General features: G+C 46.3%; 1 protein-coding gene across 3 annotated transcripts in view; it reads right to left on the reverse strand.

Moving 5' to 3' along the window:
• LOC143282521 (uncharacterized) overlaps positions 1 to 18,825 on the reverse strand; it is a 68,503-nt gene extending 49,678 nt beyond the window's left edge. The window contains exon 1 of one of the 3 annotated variants that reach the window (XM_076588194.1): positions 18,635 to 18,825. Coding sequence is in view for 1 of the 3 variants with exons in the window: in XM_076588191.1 (XP_076444306.1) it covers positions 4,603 to 4,663 (61 nt within the window). In the remaining 2 variants the exon portion in view is untranslated. Of the gene's footprint in view, positions 1 to 4,602; positions 4,737 to 6,481; positions 6,531 to 18,634 lie in introns of those variants that run through there. The other 2 variants (XM_076588188.1, XM_076588191.1) reach the window with 2 other exon arrangements.
• Between the last annotated feature and the right edge of the window lie 1,175 nt (positions 18,826 to 20,000).

The raw sequence follows: 20,000 nt of genomic DNA on the forward strand, positions 1-20,000 counted from the left end.
ATGATCCCGGAAAAAAAAACGGGGAAAAAAAATTGAAAAAAAAGATGTCACACACTTGCCACCAAAAGGCCTATACAAATCAGCGCCACAGCAGGCCATTCAGTGCAGCTGAAGGGGGCATTCCGTGCAAGCCTCTCTCCTTACTGTCTGCTAATTCCCCGAAAATTTTAACACCCCCCACCCAACCCCCCTTGCACCTCCTCCCTGCCCCACCCCCCTATACAGACTTTGTCCTTGTCGCTAGTGACAGTTTATAAGACAATGACTGTCCGTTTTCATTGTGAAAGAAAAAAAAAGAGAAAAAAAGAATAAAGCGGGAAAAAAAGGGAAGACGGAAGGAAGGAAGAAAGGAAAATGAGAGAAAGATCTAGGGAGAAAAGAAAAAAAAGGGGAAAGTTGGGAGTTGGGGGCGGGGGCGGGGGGGGGGGGGGGAAGTAAGGTTATATCTGACCAACGTTTAGTTAAATTTACATCTTGCCTTGGTGAGGCTTTATTTATTTATTTTTTTTTTTAATATATATATCTTTTTTTAGACTAGGGTGTCAAGATCGCAATTTCTTTTAATACGTTTATTCACTCCTTTGTTGATTTATTCATTCATTCGTCTCTCTCTCTGTGTATCTTTCTCTCTTGCCACAGAGTCCAGGCAAAACGCTGCACCTCTTTGGGAAAGTCACTTACCGATCTTGGAGACGAGGCAACGTGAGACACTCTCACACCCTCCTCTCTCCTTCCCTTCCTCCTGAGCTCTCTCTGTCTGTCTCTTTCTCTGTTTCTCTCTCTCTCTCTCTCTCTCTCTCTCTCTATATATATATATATATATATATATATATATATATATATCTCCATCTCTCTCCCTCCATCTCTCTCTCCCCCTCTCTCTCTCCCTCCCTCTCTCCCTCCCTCCCTCTCTCTCCCTCTCTCTCTCCTATCTTCCTCCTCTTCCCTCTTTCCTTCCCTGCTCGACTGCTCGACAGTTCGATTTGTGCGTGCGTGCGTGCGTGCGTGCGTGCGTGTGTGCGTGTGTGTGTGTGTGTGTGTGTGTGCGCGTGTTCGCGTGTTCGTGTGTGTGTGTGTGTGTGCGTGTTCGTGTGCGCCTGTTCGTGTGTGTGTGTGGGTGTGTGTGTGTGTGAGAGAGAGAGAGAGAGAGTATGTGTGAACCAGTGCAAACTTGTGTCATCGACTGCGAGAGCGAAAGGAAAGTAAGGAGACTGAGGGCGGAGAGAACGGGGATGTGGGGGCAGACAGAAAGAGAGGGAGAGAGGGGGCAGACAGAGAGAGAGAAAGAGAGGGAGAAGGTGTGCAGACAGACAGAGAGAAAGAGAGGGAGAAGGTGTGCAGACAGAGAGAGAGAAAGAGAGGGAGAAGGTGTGCAGACAGACAGAGAGAAAGAGAGAGAGAGACGGGGTGGGGGGCAGATAGAAAGAGAGAGAGGGGAAGCAGATAGAAAGAGAGAGAGAGGGAGGGGGTGGCAGAGAGACAGAGAAAGAGAGGAAGCAGACAGACAGAGAGAAAGAAAGAGAGGCAGAGAGAGAGAGAGGGATAGACAGAAAGAGAGAAAGAAAGAGAGAGGGGAGGGCAGACAGAGAGAGGGGCGGGGGCAATCAGACAGACAGAAAGAGAACACTGAACACTTTAATGCCAATAGCTTTACAGCCCAAATGACATGGGGGTTCATAATACAAGTAACAACATGCATCAATAGTAATAATATTGATGAAAACTAAATCCAAAACGAAATCCATCAATCCATCAATGACGGGTGCAATAGCCGAATGGTTAAAGCGCTGGACTTTCAATCTGAGGGTCCTGGGTTCGAATCTCGGTGCACCTGGTGGGTAAAGGGTGGAGATTTTTCCAATCTCCCAGGTCAACATATCTGCAGACCTGTTAATGCCTGAACCCCCTTCGTGTGTATGCGCACGCAGAAGATCAAATACGCACGTTAAAGATCCTGTAATCCATGTCAGCGTTCGGTGGGTTATGGAAACAAGAATATACCCAGCATGCACACCCCCGAAAACGGAGTATGGCTGCCTACATGGCGGGGTAAATAAATAAATTTAAAAAAACAAAAACGGTCATACATGTAAAATGTTACACGTCTGTCTGAGTGTGTATGTGTGTGCGCCTGAAATCTGATTGAATGACACATGAAACGAATGATGAGCGCCCAGTGGCAGCCGTCAGTCGGCTCTACCCAGGTAGACAGCCTGTGGTGCAAATGTCCCCGTGTATGTAAAGCGCTTAGAGCTTGGTCTCTGACCGAGGATAGGCGCTATAGAAGTATCCACATCAATCAATCAATCAATCTCTGCAACTAAGTGTAGTTCGACCATCCATTCAAAGTAATGTGATGTAGAGAGAAAAAAAAAAAACATATATAAATGTATAACATAAATATTTTCCATTTAAGAATGACAACACAGATTTCAATTTTCACAATGAACAACACCTGATACTATTTTATTGTTGTTATTTTCGTCGCATGTTATTCGCTTCGGCAATATATTTTGAAACTGACTGTAGTGAAGTTTCCTGATTTAGATTAAGCACTCCAAAAATATCTTCATTCTTTGCTAAATTTGTTTTAAATACAACACATTTTTCTCGAATATCATCATAAGCTTTACAACTAAACAAAAAATGTAACTCATCCTCCCTTAAATGACCGCACATCGGACAAGGGGAGAGTAGCGAGGGCTCAGTTTGAAACCATTTTTTATATGCATTTAACCCAATCGTTCTCGATCTAAATCTGGCGAGACTTGTTCGGTGCCACTTGTTTGTCACGACTGTAATATATTTTTCTGTTTGAAATATACTTTTAAAACTATTAAAAAAAATTTTTTTCAAACATCTATATTTCTCAGTACTTTCCATTTTACAGTGCCAATTTTGTTTATATGAAGCAATTAGCCTATCTTTGAATTCTGAAACAAATCCTTCTTCACAGACAGAAAGAGAGAAAGAGAGAGGGGGGCAGACAGACAGAGAGAAAGAGAGAGAGAGATATGGTGGGGTAGACAGACAGAAAGAGAGAAAGAGAGAGAGAGAGGGGGGGGGGGCAGACAGACAGAGAGAGGGGAGGGGCAATCAGATAGAGAGAAAGAGAGGGGGGCAAATAGACAGTGAGAAAGAGAGAGAGGGGGAGAAAGACAGACAGACAGAGAGAAAGAGAGACAGAGAGAGGGGGTGGGGGTGGGAGACAGAAAGAGAGAGAGAGAGGGGGGGCTGTGGGGGCAGACAGAGAGAAAGAGAGAGAGAGGGAGGGGGGTGGCAGACAGAAAGAAAGAGAGAGAGAGGAAGCAGATAGACAGAAAGAGAGAGAGAGAGAGAGACAGGCGGGCAGATTTAAGACAGATGGATTCGTTGTGGTTAGTTGGTTAATATACATGACCCGGTGATATATATATATATATATATATATATATATATATATAGAGAGAGAGAGAGAGAGAGAGAGAGAGAGAGAGAGATTATATGCGTAGTCGACAGTAATGAAATGAAAGAGGGAAGAGGAGGGAGATAAGGCAGGACTGGAAAGGCCGGGGTAGAAGCATAGAGAGACAGGCAGACAGAGACAGAGACAGTGACAGAGAGAAAAGGGGAAAGAGAAAGAGAAAGAGAATCGTGTCGTGTTAAAAACAACCAACGGAATCGGGAAGGAGTGAGAGAGAGAGAAAGAAGGAGGAGGAGGAGGAGGAGGGGAGGAGGGAAGGGAGAAAGAGAGGAGTGAAGATTGGTGCTGCTGATAAACACACACACACACACACACACACACACACACACACACACACACACACACACACACACACACACACACACACACACGCACGCGCACACACACACGCACGCGCGTACACACACACACACACACACACACACACACACACACACACACACACACACACAGATTACGAGTCTGGCTGTCTTGTTAAATCTTTGAATAAAACTAGATATGGCAGATGTTGTTGCGGCAAAAGCCGTCGAAAAAAAAAAAACCAAAAAATCAAAACACACAAACAAAACAGGAGACACCAAACTCCTCGACAGCTCGAGAGACTCAAGGAACATGCAAGAACTTTGGCCTTTTTCGGAACTGCTTCTGTCAGACAGTTCGGATTATAAAACTTGTCTTGTTTTGCATGAAAACTATAGGGGGAAAATGTAAAGCTAAGCAACTCCACATGTATATATTTTCATCACGTAGGCACACAAGCACACAAAAACTCGTTGCGCAAACATACACACACACACACATACACACACGCACGCACGCACGCACGCACACACACACGCACACAGATAGACACGCACTCACACACATGCACACGCGCACGCACGTATACCACACACACACACACACACACACACACACACACACACACACACACACACACACACACACACACGGCTGGATGTCAGGCTTCCAGTTCTATCAATTTTCATACCTTTCAAATACATCGTTTTCATATTAATTCCACTCTCTGTCCCCGTACCACAACGGTAAGGCACATCGTCATACTTCGCCAAATTCCTATTCTTGTTGCTTGTAGTCCAGGCAACCGCACAGGGCCATACCAGGACTGCCATACTTACCCTGCGCAGAATAAAACTGATCGATCTCACAGCCACAAAACGAACTGTCTCCTGGCAACATCTCTTAACTCTTTCACTGCCGAACCATGGTGAAGGAATCAGAGTCAGTGTGACAGGAGTTTTGAAAAGCGGACACAACTGTTCTGTGTGTTCTTATCAATGGTTCTTATCACCATCTCCACCACCACCATCATCATCATCATTCATAATATCCATAATCATAGCAGGCCTACCACTGAAGAATCTCTGCGCATGCTCTTTTACTTCTTTCGGAAGTACAGTTCCTTCCGTTCCGTCCTATTGTTCGCGGCAATGACGGCAAATTTCCAGTTTGGGGAAATATTAAGAAAGGGAAACTGGAGATAGCGGAAGGAGCAGAAAAAAACAACAACCCGGTTTATATGTTGTATGACGTGTCCGACTTCTTTGTACAATGTCCCAAATTCGTCCACATTGACAACGAAATTTGTTTAAATAAGCTCCACGTCAGCGAAACTGTCGACCGGCTCCCCCCCACCCCCACCCCCCCAAAAAACAGACGGTCTCTCCGCAAAGCACGGCATTTCCCTCAACAACAACAACAACAAAACAACGCAACTGAATGACCCGCCGTGTTTTCTCCAGGGGCAGTCACTTTTGGCAGGTAGTTAGGGCAAATTTGTTTCCGGGCTTGAAGAGCCGCGGGGTATGTTCTAGTGTTCCTGAACACCGGATACTGCTTACCTCGGGGCAGGTTGCCTTGCCTCATGTAGATTCACCCGCAGATATATATACCTTTACCTGCAGGTATGTTGGCCTTTTGAAAGTCCACCCCAGAATGAGACACTGATTTTGGAAGTGTAAATGGACCTTTCTTTTTTCTTCTTTTAACCCATTGATTGCTGCTGGCGCCTTTGCTCATCAGTGGAGGACTGCCATCTCGCTCAGTTTCAGAAGGAGGTGTCACTGCGTTCGGACAAATCCATATACGCTACACCACATCTGCCAGGCAGTTGCCTGACCAGCTGCAAAACCCACCGCGCTTTAGTTAGGCCTTGAGTGCATAATAACTATACGCTCAGTTTGGTTTTCCACTCAAACTTGGGAGAAAGTGTGAGAGCGGGATTCGAACTCAAACCCTAACGGACCCTGTATTGACAGATGAACGTCTTAACCTTTGGGAGAAATTGTGAGAGCGGGATTCGAACTCACACCCTTACGGACTCTGTATTGACAGATGAACGTCTTAACCACTCTGCCACGTTTCTCCTTCTGTCATCTCACTATGATCAGACAAGAGCTGTCAGGTCAGGATGTCAGTCACCACTGTGAATTTAGGCTTCTTCCTCGTGGGACTGTGTTACGTTTGATAATGATAATATTTTTTTTTAATCATGTTTTATTTTCATACAGCGCTGTAATTCAAGCATGAGCAAGCTCTAAGCGCTTTACAATCCAGTACCTAAAGTGAAACAAGAAAGCACATAAAAAGTAGTAGAAACATAAAACTGAATCATTAATATTATGAGATCACAATACACAAAACCCACAAAGTAACATACTCTCAATACTACAACTGTTACACTCCAACACACACACACACACAAAATAAAATAAAATAAAATAAAGGCACATCGAGGCTTCAAACAACCTTTAAAAAAATTAAAAAATAAACACACACACAAAAAAAAACCCTTTCCAACAGCTAGCTCTAAGGCCATCAAGTGAATAAAAGATACAGATTCACAAACCATTGAAGGAACCGTCCTTAAACAATTACATGACAACAATAGCAAACAACAACCACAACAACGAATAAACAACAACAACAACAACAAAAACAAAGACGACAACAACAATAACAACAACAACAACAACAACAAACGAGAATGAAACTCACCAAGCAGATTTTAACACAAACACCACCAGAACAGGTCGGAGACAAAGGACATAAGGCAAAGCACTCAACCGGGCTTGCTAGGACGGAGTCAAGAGAGAGGAGATAGGCTATAGATACACAGTTTATATTTACACAAGACATACCTGTGTTTTCCGGCCCTCCCCCCCACACCCCCTTCCTCCCTCCCCGCCCGCCCTCCCCGCCCCCTTCCTCCCTTCCCGCCTCCTCCCTCCCTCCCTGCCCCCCACCCCTACCCTCCCCAGCAGCGAACAAGACCGGCTGTGAAAAAAAAAAAAAAAAAATATGGGGCAGCTGATGGATGACTTCAGCTGCTGGTGGTGCTGGTTCTGGTGCTGGTGAGTTGCTATTCTGACAAACATTCGTCTTTATTTCTCCTGTCTGTGTGTCTCTGTTCACACCACTGTACGCTGCTCTGTCTACGTGCACACACACACACACACACACACACACACACACGCACACACACACACACACACGGCACAGTAAAGTGCTTCACGGTTGGTTGTTGGGTTGTTGTTTTTCTTTCCCCCTCCCTCTACAGCAAAGGGGTTTGTTCTGGTTTGTTTTTTGTGTGTAGCTCTTCACTCTCAGTGTCTCTGCTATGCTGTCTGCTTCTCTCTCTCTGTCTGCCTCTCTCTCTGTCTGCCTCTCTCTCTCTCTGTCCCTCTCTCCCTCCCTCTCTCCCTTCCTCTCTCTCTCTCTGTCCCTCTCTCCCTCTCTTTCTCCCTTCCTCTCTCTCTCTCCCTCCCTTCTTCTCTCTCTCTCCCTCTCTCCTTTCCTCTCTCCCTCTCTCTCTCTCCCTCTCTCTCTCTCCCTTCCTCTCTCTCCCTCCATTCCTCTCTCTCCCTCTCTCTCTTCCTCTCTCCCTTCCTCTCTCTCTCCCTCCCTTCTCTCTCTCTCCATCTCTCCCTTCCTCTCTCTCTCTCTCCCTATCTCTTTCTCTCCCTTCCTCTCTCTCTCTCTCTCTCTCTCTCTCTCTCTCCCTCTCTCTCATCCTCTCTCCTTTCCTCTCTATCTCTCTCTCCCCCCACGTCCATTCCTCTCTCCCACTCTCTCTCTCTCTCTCTCACTCTCTCTCTCTCTCAGGTCAGGATGAAAAACCGGGGAGGATGAGAAAGACTTAGGTCGGCTGAACTAGTGTGTGTGTGTGTGTGTGTGTGTGTGTGTGTGTGTTGGAGGTGGGTATGTGTGTCTGTGTCTGTCTGTGTGTGTGTGTTTTCGGCGTTGTGAATGTGTTCAGTTAGCGGGTGAGGGCCGGAAAGGGGAAGGAACTGAAAAGGAATGTCGATATTAATGGACACTGTGACGCTTGGCGCTGTGCGAAACGGACTCATGGCGATCAATGAAAAAGCTGTATTCACATTTCAAGTTGATTAAATCAACATACATCCATCGGCGGACTATGTGACGTCATGTTATTCAGTGGCCACTGCGGGACCGGCGGAAATAACTATGCTCGTAGACAGACAGACAGACAGACGGAAAGGCAGACAGACAGACTGACAGACAGATAGACATACTGACAGACATATAGACATCCTGACAGACAGACAGACAAAACACAGTGTCTGTCTCGTAACGTGACACTGGAGTGCTTTCCCGTTGGGCGGCAACTCCGATCAGGAATGCCTCAATGTCCGTGATCGTATCAAGTTTTTGTCAGTGCCCCGGTTTAACCTAACACCAGCTGGGGGTCGGTGTAAGGTTACTTAGTACGTGACATGTTCATCAAGAAATAGCCACACACGGCACTTACATACACCACATACACATACACACACGACACAACTGACACACAACGTCACACACACACACACACACACACACACACACACACACACACACACACACACAAACAAACAAACAAACAAACAAACAAACACACAAACACACACAAACACACTAACACTAATACTAATACTGACCAACGACACGCACGCACGCACCCACGCACACACACACGCGCGCGCTCAACACCGGTTCCAAAACTCTCAGCAAAACTTAACCCTCTCTGCACCACTGATTTAAATCGTGTACGACCCAAAATGCCAGAAAGAAATATTTCTGCCGAGGCCGGGCTGGTTAAGTAGGGGTGTATAAGTGTAGTGGTTCAGACAAGACGAGCTGAGTTGCATGCCAGGCATCGCAATATTAAAAACAAGAAAGATAATAATTATTGCCCTGTGCCGGCGGTGAGGTGCATGTATCTGTGCCAGTGTGGGCTCAGGCTGGCTCCCTCACGGTTTTTCCATCACTGTGAAGTACTATACCTGCAGGGCATGAAGAAGAACGAACTCTCTGTATACAGTGTCCAAACTGAAGAATGTGTGTGTGTGTGTGTTTGTGTGTGTGTGTGTGTGTGTGTGTGTGTGTGTTTGTTTGTTTGTGTGTGTGTGTGCGTGTGTGTGTGTGTGTTTGTGTGTGTGTTTGTGTGTGTGATTCAGTGTGTGTGTGTGTGTGTGTGTGTGTGTGTGTGTGTGAGAGAGAGAGAGAGAGAGAGAGAGCATTTACACATTTCCTAAATTCTATTATTATTATTTTTCTTCTTCGTGTTTCTCTTTCATCGGGCCGATACCTCTGATGACTATACCTTTAACTTCATGTTTATATAGATAGTAGCATTATTTCACTTACTTGTGTATTCATTCGTTATATTTCTTTACTTACTGTTTATGAATAAGTTATTCGATACAAATGATGATATGGTTCATCAGCCGTCATGTTAAAATTGAAGTGCAACCTGGTGAGCACAGTATAAGGTTTAAGCTTGTTGACGCTCCTTTTGTTGACTCACTTGTGTAAACAAAGTGAGTCTATGTTTTAACCCGGTGTTCGGTTGTGTGTGTGTGTGTGTGTGTGTGTGTGTCTGTGTGTCCGTGGTAAACTTTAACATTGACATTTTCTCTGCAAATACTTTGTCAGTTGACACCAAATTACTAAGGTATAAAAATAGGAAAAATTCAGTTCTTTCCAGTCATCTTGTTTAAAACAATATTGCACCTCTGGGATGGGCACAAAAAATATCAAAAAAAAGAAGCCTAATTATATGCAAACTGCATTTACTGTTATATTTATATTTTTTTGTATTCTCTAAACTTGGCAACTTTGATCTGATATTCGACCCAACAACAAGAGCAGTCATTACTATCAATTCTTTTTCAAACAGGAACTTCTTTTGCTAAGCATGGAAGTTTTATTTATTTTGCAAACGTTTTGGTGCAGATAGTAAAAAAGGGAAATTACTCTGTCATTAATGCTAAGGGAGTTAATTTGCTTTAAACTTATCTTTCTCATCTTAAACATTACATTTTGAAATTATACTCAATACATAAAAAGCTTGGATTTTTTTTTAAAGTGTATCACAAGTGAGTCTTAAAGGCCTTGCCTCTCTTGTTTTGTTTGCTTTGTAACCATGTGTATTGTTGAACAATTAAAGATTATTTAAACCAACCATATATTCGGCGGGCTAAAGGAAGGAAATATAAACCCAAAACGTTCATGCCAGAAAATATCAACACATAACTGTCAAAACTGGATAACAGACATCTGTACCGGTGACAGGGAAGAAAGAGGAAAGAGAGACCAAAAAAAGAACCAACTGAAGAGGCAAAGCCTTCAAGACTCACTTGTGCTTCACGCTTTATCCTGTAAAGGAATCACTAGGAGGAAAAAAAAAGAGATTTTAAAAATGGTTGAAAAGTGCTCTGTATTAAATATGATGGATAAGCTTGGGAGAAGAAAAAAGAAAAGAAAAAAAATGTAATGTTTTAGATGAGAAAGATCAGTTTAAAGCAAATTAAGTCCCCTAGCATTAATTACGGAGTAATTTCCCTTTTTTACTATCTGCACCAAAACGTTTGCAAAATAAATAAAACTTCCATGCTTAGCAAAAGAAGTTCCTGTTTGAACAAAAAATGATAATAATGACTGCTCTTGTTGTTGTGTCGAATATCAGATCAAAGTGCCAAGTTTAGAGAATACAAAAAATATAAATATAACAGTAAATGCAGTTTGCATATAATTAGGCTTCATTTTTTATTTTTTGTGCCCATCCCAGAGGTGCAATGTTGTTTTAAACAAGATGACTGGAAAGAACTGAATTTTTCCTATTTTTATATCTAATTTGGTGTCAACTGACAAAGTATTTGCAGAGAAAATGTCAATGTTCAAGTTTACCACGGACACTGACACAGACACACACACAGACACACAGACACACACACAGACACACACACACACACACACACACACACCACACACTGAATCACACAGGGGGGAAGAAATCAGGAAAGGAGCAGAGTGCAAAGAAAGGAAGAAAGAAAGTGGCGGGGGAAAAAAATAAATAAAAGAAAACTGAAAAAAAAAGCGAAGCTCAGTGTCAACATTCTGAATCTGAATGAATGATCGACGAGGGTTTTTAAAAAAAATTTTATTATTATTATTTTTTAAAGCCTACTTGTCAGAGTGACGAGTCAGCGTCTTTCCTTTCTTTCTTTTCTTTTTTTTTTTTTTTTTCTTTTTTTTTTCTTTCCCGTACACGTTCTCATCATTCTGTTGGTTTTGGCGAAGGTGGTCCCTTGGATCATTCACGATTTTAACAAACAGTCTAAAGGAGGCTTAAACTGTACGTCAATAGTCCAGGCACGGGTGTCTTTTGTCCGATGTTTGCGGGGGGAATCAAAGGCCGAAAAAAAAAAAACGAAAAAGAAAAGGAAACAGAAATTGTAAAGAATATCGAGATACAGAGCAAGGAAAGCTGTTGAGACTGCGAGGATTACATTGGCTTTATTTATCTTTTATTATTATTATTTTGTTGTTGTTGTTGTTGTTATTGTTGTTGTTTTTTTGTTTGTTTTGGGGTTTTTTAAAATTATTTTATTATTATTATTATTTTCGTTTTTTTCTTCTTTTTTTTTCTCAAGGCCTGACTAAGCGCGTTGGAGTACACTGCTGGTCAGGCATCTGCTTGGCAGATGTGGTGTCGCGTATATGGATTTGACCGAACGCAGTGACGCCTCCTTGAGCTACTGATACTGACACACCGGCTTTAAGTCTTCAAACTGTCGTCGTTTCCACTTGTAACCAGTCGTTGTGGAAAGGTTGGAAAAGGCAAAAAGAGCAGTAATTATTCCACAAACTGTTGCGAGCGTGGATTTTTTGTCTGTCTGTTTGTTCCAGCTTATTCTGCTAACAACAAATAACAAAAAATCGAAAGTGCCTCTGTGTTCCACGGGTGCGCACGCCAAGCAAAGTGTGAAAGTAGGTGTGTGTGTGTGTGTGTGTGTGTGTGTGTGTGTGTGTGTGTATTGTGTGTGTGTGTGTCTGTGTCTGTGTCTGTGTGTGTCTGTGTCTGTGTCTGTGTGTGTGTCTGTGTGTGTGTGTTACTAAACACAACAGACACGTAACCTCCAAGACTAATTGAAACAGCCCGCAGTAGTGATCCCATTCTTTCATTGAGCCACATAAAAGTCCCTCAACTGGTATGGTTCAAAACCTTTATTGTCAATATTAACACGCCCGCTTTCTGCCCTCCGCTTCCCAGTTCACGCCCACCGATCATTGCTCTGCTGTTAGTTACCTTCTATTGTGAGTGGGGTACAACAACGAGCCACCCACCTCCCTACCTCTACACACCTCCTACCCATATACACTTCCCTACCCCTACACACCCCTCCACACCTCCCTACCCCTACACACACCCCTACCCCTACACACCTCCCTACCACTACACACCTCCCTACCCCTCCACACCTCCCTACCGCTACACACCTCCCTACCACTACACACACCCCTACCCCTACACACCTCCCTACCCCTACACACACCCCTACCCCTACACACCTCCCTACCCCCTACACACACCCCTACACACCTCCCTACCCCTACACACCTCCCTACCCCTACACACACCCCTACCCCTACACACCTCCCTACCCCTACACACACACCCCAACCCCTACACACCTCCCTACCCCTACACACCTCCCTACCCCTACACACCTCCCTACCCCAACACACCTCCCTACCCCTACACACCTCCCTACCCCTACACACACACCCCTACCCCTACACACCTCCCTACCCCTACACACCTCCCTACCCCTACACACCTCCCTACCCCTACACACACACCCCTACCCCTACACACCTCCCTACCCCCTACACACACCCCTACCCATACACACCTCCCTACACCTACACACCCCATACCCATACACACCTACCTCCCTACACACACCCCTACCCCTATACACCTCCCTATCCCCTACACACCTCCCTACCAATACACACCTCCCTACCCATACACACCTCCCTACCCCTATACACCTCCTACCCCTACACTCCTCACTACCCCTACACACCTCCCTACCCCTACACACCTCCCTACCCCTACACACCCCCTACACACCTCCCTACCCCTGCACACCTCCCTACCCCTACACACTCCCTACCCCTACACACTCCCTACCCCTATACACCTCCTACCCCTACACACCTCCCTACTCCTATACACCTCCTACCCCTACACACCTCCCTACTCCTATACACCTCCTACCCCTACACTCCTCCCTAACCCTACACACCTCCCTAACCCTACACACCTCCCTACCCCTACACACCTCCCTACCCCTACACATTCGCTACCCCTACACACTCCCTACCCCTACACACCTCCCTACCACTACACACACCCCTACCCCTACACACCTCCCTACCCCTACACACCTCCCTACCCCTACACACCCCCTACACACCTCCCTACCCCTACACACCTCCCTACCCCTACACACCTCCTACACATCTCCCTACCCCTACACACCTCCCTACCCCTACACACCCCCTACACACCCCCTACACACCTCCCTACCCCTACACACCCCCTACACACCCCCTACACACCCCTTACACACCTCCCTACCCCTACACACCTCCCTATCCCTACACACCCCCTACACACCTCCCTACCCCTACACACCTCCCTACCCCTACACACACACCCCAACCCCTACACACCTCCCTACCCCTACACACCTCCCTACCCCTACACACACACCCCAACCCCTACACACCTCCCTACCCCTACACACACACCCCAACCCCTACACACCTCCCTACCCCTACACACACACCTACCCCTACACACCTCCCTACCCCTACACACACACCTACCCCTACACACCTCCCTACCTCTACACACACACCTACCCCTACACACCTCCCTACCCCTACACACCCACCCCCCCACCCGTTTCCTCTCTCTCTCTCTCTGTTTTTGAAATTTTTTATTTCATTTTTTACTATTTCGTTTTTCAAAGAAAGGCATTTTAGCGGGGGTCAGTCTGTTTAAGAATGCCTTTCTTTCCGCCACTACGTTGTTTTGGCTAGGAGCGTGAAGTAGGAGAGTAGAGCAGAGGTCAGACAGGTACAAAAGAGTTTTTAACTGGTGACTAACTCTTGAAAGGACCGGTGTCCTCACCTCTCTGTCTGTGTGCTTACCTGCAGGTCTACGTTTCAGTTCGCGTCAGTGACCGTGTGACTGACCTGAATCCGGGGTCATCGCAGTGCACACACGTCACCATCGCCGACCGGTCACAGTAAGTAAAGTAAGTTGCACCATGATCATGGTTCACTTCAAAACTCATCATCGTCGGAGGCGGGACAGCCACTAGTGCCCAGGCAGGACCCCACCCTCCTCCAACCCTACCCCTCTCCAACCCCACCCCTCTCCAACCCCACCACCCTCCAAATCCACCCTCCTCCAACCCTACCCCTCTCCAACCCCACCACCCTCCAACCCCACCCCCCTCCTACCCCACCACCCTCCAAACCCACCACCCTCCAACCCCAGCCCCCTCCAAACCCACCACCCTCCAACCCCAGCCCCCTCCAACCCCACCGCCCTCCAACTCTACCCCCCTCCAACACCACCCCTCTCCAACCCCACCCCCCTCCAACCCCACCCCCCTCCTACCCCACCCCCCTCTAACCCCAACCTTCTCCAACCCCACCCCTCTCCAACCCCACCCCTTTCCAACCCCACCCCCCTCTAACCCTCCAACCCCACCCCCCTCCAACTCTACCCCCCTCCAACCCCACCCCCCTCTAACCCTACCCCCCTCCAACCCCACCCCCCTCCAACCCCACGCCCCTCCTACCCCACCACCTCTCCAACCCCAACCCCTCTCCAACCCCACCCCTCTCCAACTCCACCCCCCATCCAACCCCACCACCCACCTTCTCAGTACGGAGCAGCACTGCACTGCATGAAGACCACAGACAACTCTTGCTTAACAGCTTGTTGTTAATTAAGGACTTCAGCCAATCGATAGTACCGACTGAGGTCGTCAGTTCAACTCCACTTGCATCCCAGCCACTAGAGTGAAACAGCTGGTGAATGTTTTTGCTGTTTGCTTTTTCAGTCACTGGCGGCATGTCATTTTCAGTATGGAGGGGATAGAAAAACAAATAAAACTGCACGCAGCAAAAGTTTTAAGAAATAAAATAAAATAAAATAAAATAAAAGGGGGGGCGGCGCTGTAGTGTAGCGACGCGTTCCTCCATGGGGAGAGCAGCCCGAATTTCACACAGAAAAATCTGTTGTGATAAAATGAAATACAAATACATGTACAAAATACAAATACAAAATACAAATTTGATAGTAGCAAAGGACCAGGGAACCTTTGGCGACAGTAGTAATAGTAATCGTAGTAGCAGCTAGTCAGCAGTAGAGTCGTAGCAGCAGCTGGTGCTGTTGTAGTAGCAGCTCCAGCAGCAGTGGCAATAGTAACAACAGCACATAGCCGCAGAAGCAGCAGTGAAATACTACAACTAGTAATAGTAACAGCAGACATAGTAACAGGAACAGCATTCACTCAGTGAGAAACAACAGCACTGAGCAGTAGAAGCAGTAGCAGTAGCAGCTGAAGTAGTAACAGTAGCACTAGAAGCAGCAGCAGTGGTAGCATCTTAATATGTGCGCGATCATTTCCCAGTCAAACTTTAACTCTTTCACCGTCATAGGCGACTTTTGTCGACATCGAGGGGTCATACTGGTAAGACCATTTGTTCAAATTGTAACAAAGCTTGACAGCTGCTGTCAGTTTCCCCGCCTATACAACAATGGCGAAGCTTTTTTAAATTTTTTTTTTTATACACACCTCCCTACACACCTACCTACCCCAACACACCTCACTAACCCTACACACCTCCCTACCCTTACACACCTCCCTACACACACCCCTACCCCTACACACTTCACAACCCCTACACACCTCCCTACCCTTACACACCTCCCTCCCTACACACACCCCTACCCCTACACACTTCCCTACCCTTACACACCACCCTACACACACCCCTACCCCTACACACCTCCCTACCCTTACACACCTCCCTACACACACCCCTACCCCTACACACCTCACTACCCCTACACACCCCCTACCCTTACACACCTCCCTACCCCTACACACCTCCCTACCCCTATACACCTCCCTACACAAACCCCTACCCCTACACACCTCACTACCCCTACACACCTCCCTACCCTTACACACCTCCCTACACACACCCCTACCCCTACACACCTCACTACCCCTAAACACCCCCTACCCCTACACACCTCCCTACACACACCCCTACCCCTACACACCTCACTACCCCTACACACTTCCCTACCCTTACACACCTCCCTACACACACCCCTACCCCTACACACCTCACTACCCCTACACACCTCCCTACCCTTACACACCTCCCTACACACACCCCTACCCCTACACATCTCACTAACCCTACACACCCCCTACCCCTACACACCACCCTACACACACCCCTACCCCTACACACCTCACTACCCCTACACACCTCCCTACACACACCCCTACCCCTACACATCTCACTAACCCTACACACCCCCTACCCCTACACACCTCCCTACACACCTCCCTACCCCTACACACCCCCTACCCCTACACACCTCCCCACCCCTACACACCTCCCCACCCCTACATACCTCCCTACCCCTACACACCTCCCTATACACCTCTCTACACACCTCCCTACCCCTACACACTTCCCTACCCCTACACACCTCCCTACCCCTACACACCTCACTACCTCTACACCCCCCCCCCTCCTACACACCTCCCTACCCCTACACACCTCCCTACCCTTACACTGACCGAGTTTGAAGCGAACAAGTCCATGTTGTTGTTTGCTCATGAACCGAAGCCTGCTGTGTCTGAGAGCATCAAATCTAGAACACTTGGCGCTGAGGGCTGTTTTTCACACTGAAACGTGGCGGTAAAAGAGTTAACGACCTAAGCTGTCAAGGCTGATTCAACTGAAGACGCCCTGGTCTATTTCTTTCGCTCTGGGCCCTTGACTTCGTTTTGTTAGTTTTGCCGGTTTAATCTAAGAACTGTGAACATAATTTGTCAGTGTGTGGTATTTTTCGACTTAGATTTTGTTACCGCTGAAACAGTCAGAGTCTACTGTGTCGTACTTGTGGTGAAATAAGATACAACCCGGCTCCTTCTCACCCTCTTGTCTAAAGGCCCTTGCAGGTAATGACTATACTTTATGAAATGTCAAAGTTTCTCTCTCTCTCTCTCTCTCTCTCTCTCTCTCTCTCTCTCTCTCTCTCTCCGGCTCTAACACGCATGCACACATGCATAATCATACGGCGCGCGCACGCACACACACACACACACACACACACTCTCCGAAGGCTATGCACACACACACACACACACACACACACACACACACACACACACACACACACACACACACACACACGTTTCACGTTTTAATTATCCTTTCACTCCTACTGGAGTATGGAGGATTACTGCAAAATAATCTTTTCGTGCCCAGAACCAACATTTCCAAATACACAACACTGTCACATAAAAGTTGAGAAAGCACAAATGTCTTTTTGTCTTTTAACTCCACACACACACAGAATGAGAAACTGACAGACAGACGGCATGACAGGGAGATGTGAAATTAAGTTGTTGGTTGTTTTTTTTTATAAATAAAGCAGGCACCACATACAGAGATTACAAAACAACAACAACAACAACAACAACAACAGATGAATAATTAAGAAGATAAAGACGGCAACAACAATAGACCACTGCAGGTAACGAAAATTAATAACAAAGTTTCTCTGTCTCTGTCTCTGTCTCTCTCTGTCTCTGTCTCTCTCTCTCTCTCTCTCTCTCTCTCTCTCTCTCTCACACACACACACACACACACACACACACACATGCACGCATGCACACATGCATAGACGGTAAACACACACACACACACACACACACACACACACACACACACACACACACACACACACACACACACACACACACAGTGATAGAGAGAGAGAGAGAGCAGAGGATGAGTAACTCACAGACAGACGGTGTAACTGAGAGAGAAAACAAATATAGATAAGTAAAACAAGAGAGGCAAGGCCTTCAAGACTCACTTGTGATAAATTAAGTCCCCTAGCATTAATTACAGAGTAATCTCCCTTTTTTTTACTAACTGCACCAAAACGTTTGCAAAATAAATAAAAATTCCATGCTTAGCAAAAGAAGTTCCTGTTTGAACAAAAAATGATAATAATGACTCCTCTTGTTGTTGTGTCAGAATAAGAGGTCAAAGTGCCAAGTTTAGAAAATACAAAAAATATAAATATAACAGTAAATGCAGTTTGCATATAATTAGGCTTCTTCTTTTTTTTAATAATTTTTTTGTGCCCATCCCAGACGTGCAATATTGTTTTAAACAAGATGACTGGAAAGAACTGAATTTTTCCTATTTTTATGCCAAATTTGGTGTCAACTGACAAAGTATTTGCAGAGAAAATGTCAATGTTAAAGTTTACCACGGACACACAGACACACGGACACAGACACAGACACCCACCCACACACACACACACACACACACACACACAGACAACCGAACTCCGGGTTAAAACATAGACTCACTTTGTTTACACAAGTGAGTCAACAAGCACCACATGTTGGAATTAGAAAATAAACGATTAAATGAAGACAGATAAATAGATACATCAGAAGCAGATAAGGACAACAACAACAACAACAACAACAAAAATCTTACCTTACGAGGGAGAAGAAAAGGGGTGTATCCTTTCTCAGTCACACCTTCACAAGAGTTGGGGTATGGGGGTGGGGGGGGGGGACGGAGGAGGTTGTAAGATATCAATGGTTCTCCCGTGAAATCTCCCCTCACAGTCAGACACTGAAAACTCACTCAACTCAAAAAGAACTACTTTCTGTCACTGACAGGCTGAGATGTGTGCGCGGTGGCTGGTCTCTTTAGGAAACGACAAAACCACCGCCACACACACACACACACACTGCGTACCGCCCTCCCAACCGTACACTGAAATCTGATAGGTTTTCACACTTCGCTGCCTGCCTAAAGACCATGTCTCTCTTTCTCACCTCCAGTCTCTGTATCTGTCTGTCTGTCTGTCTGTCCGAGTCTCTCTGTCTCAGTCTCTGTTTGTCTCTCTGTCTCTGTCTCTCTCTCTCTTAGCAAGGACAGATTGGAAGAATAGGCTGTGCCTAAAATCTTAATCCTTGAATAAATACGTTTTGAGTTCTGAGTTCGCTCTCTGTCTCTCTCTGTCTCTGTCTCTCTGTCTGTCTGTCTCTCTCTCAGTGTGTGTGTGTTTGATCAGTCCCTCTCTCTCTCTCTATCTCAGTGTGTGTGTGTGTGTGTGTGTGTGTGTGTGTGTGTGTGTGTGTGTGATCAGTCCCCCCCGCCCTCTCTCTCTCTCTCAAGGCAGGTGTACATCTCTCTCTCTCTCTTCCTCCATCCCCGCACTCCAGCAAAGCAGTGTGCTTCTCCCTAAAGACACATCAATCATGTATTCCGCCAGCCCTCGGCGTGACAAACAGGCCTCCTCCCCTTCCTGAGTGGTCTTTAACTTCCCATTAGCTCAACCAGACGCTTGGATGACGATTGACGACGACGACGACGACGACGAGTGGAAGAAAGACACCCCCCCCACACACACACACACCCCTCTCCCACCCCTTTTCCTCCCTCCCCCTCCTCGCTCGCTTGGTGTTTTTCATGGCTGTTTTATGAAACGTGGAAGATTTTTTTTGGGGGGTGGGAGTGGGTTTCAGGGGGGCAGGGGGTGGGGGGAGCCCCCGCGAAAAGGGTTACTGAGTACACTAAGACCGGATTTTTTTCTCCTTCTTCTTCCATTATCCCTTTCTTTTCTTTTATCCTTATAAAGAATAGAGAGACATAAACCCGGATACTTTCCCTCATCATAACTGAGGAAGCTTTATTCAGTCCCCATGTTCGGACTGCATGATCCGTGTTTGTATTTGTATTTCTTTTTATCACAACAGATTTCTCTGTGTGAAATTCGGGCTGTTCTCCCCAGGGAGAGCGCGTCGCTACACTACAGCGTCACCCTTTTTTTTTGTATTTTTTTCCTGGATTT

This window comes from Babylonia areolata, chromosome 5 (genome assembly GCF_041734735.1).
Source record: "Babylonia areolata isolate BAREFJ2019XMU chromosome 5, ASM4173473v1, whole genome shotgun sequence".
In the NCBI taxonomy this organism is placed as follows: domain Eukaryota; kingdom Metazoa; phylum Mollusca; class Gastropoda; order Neogastropoda; family Buccinidae; genus Babylonia; species Babylonia areolata.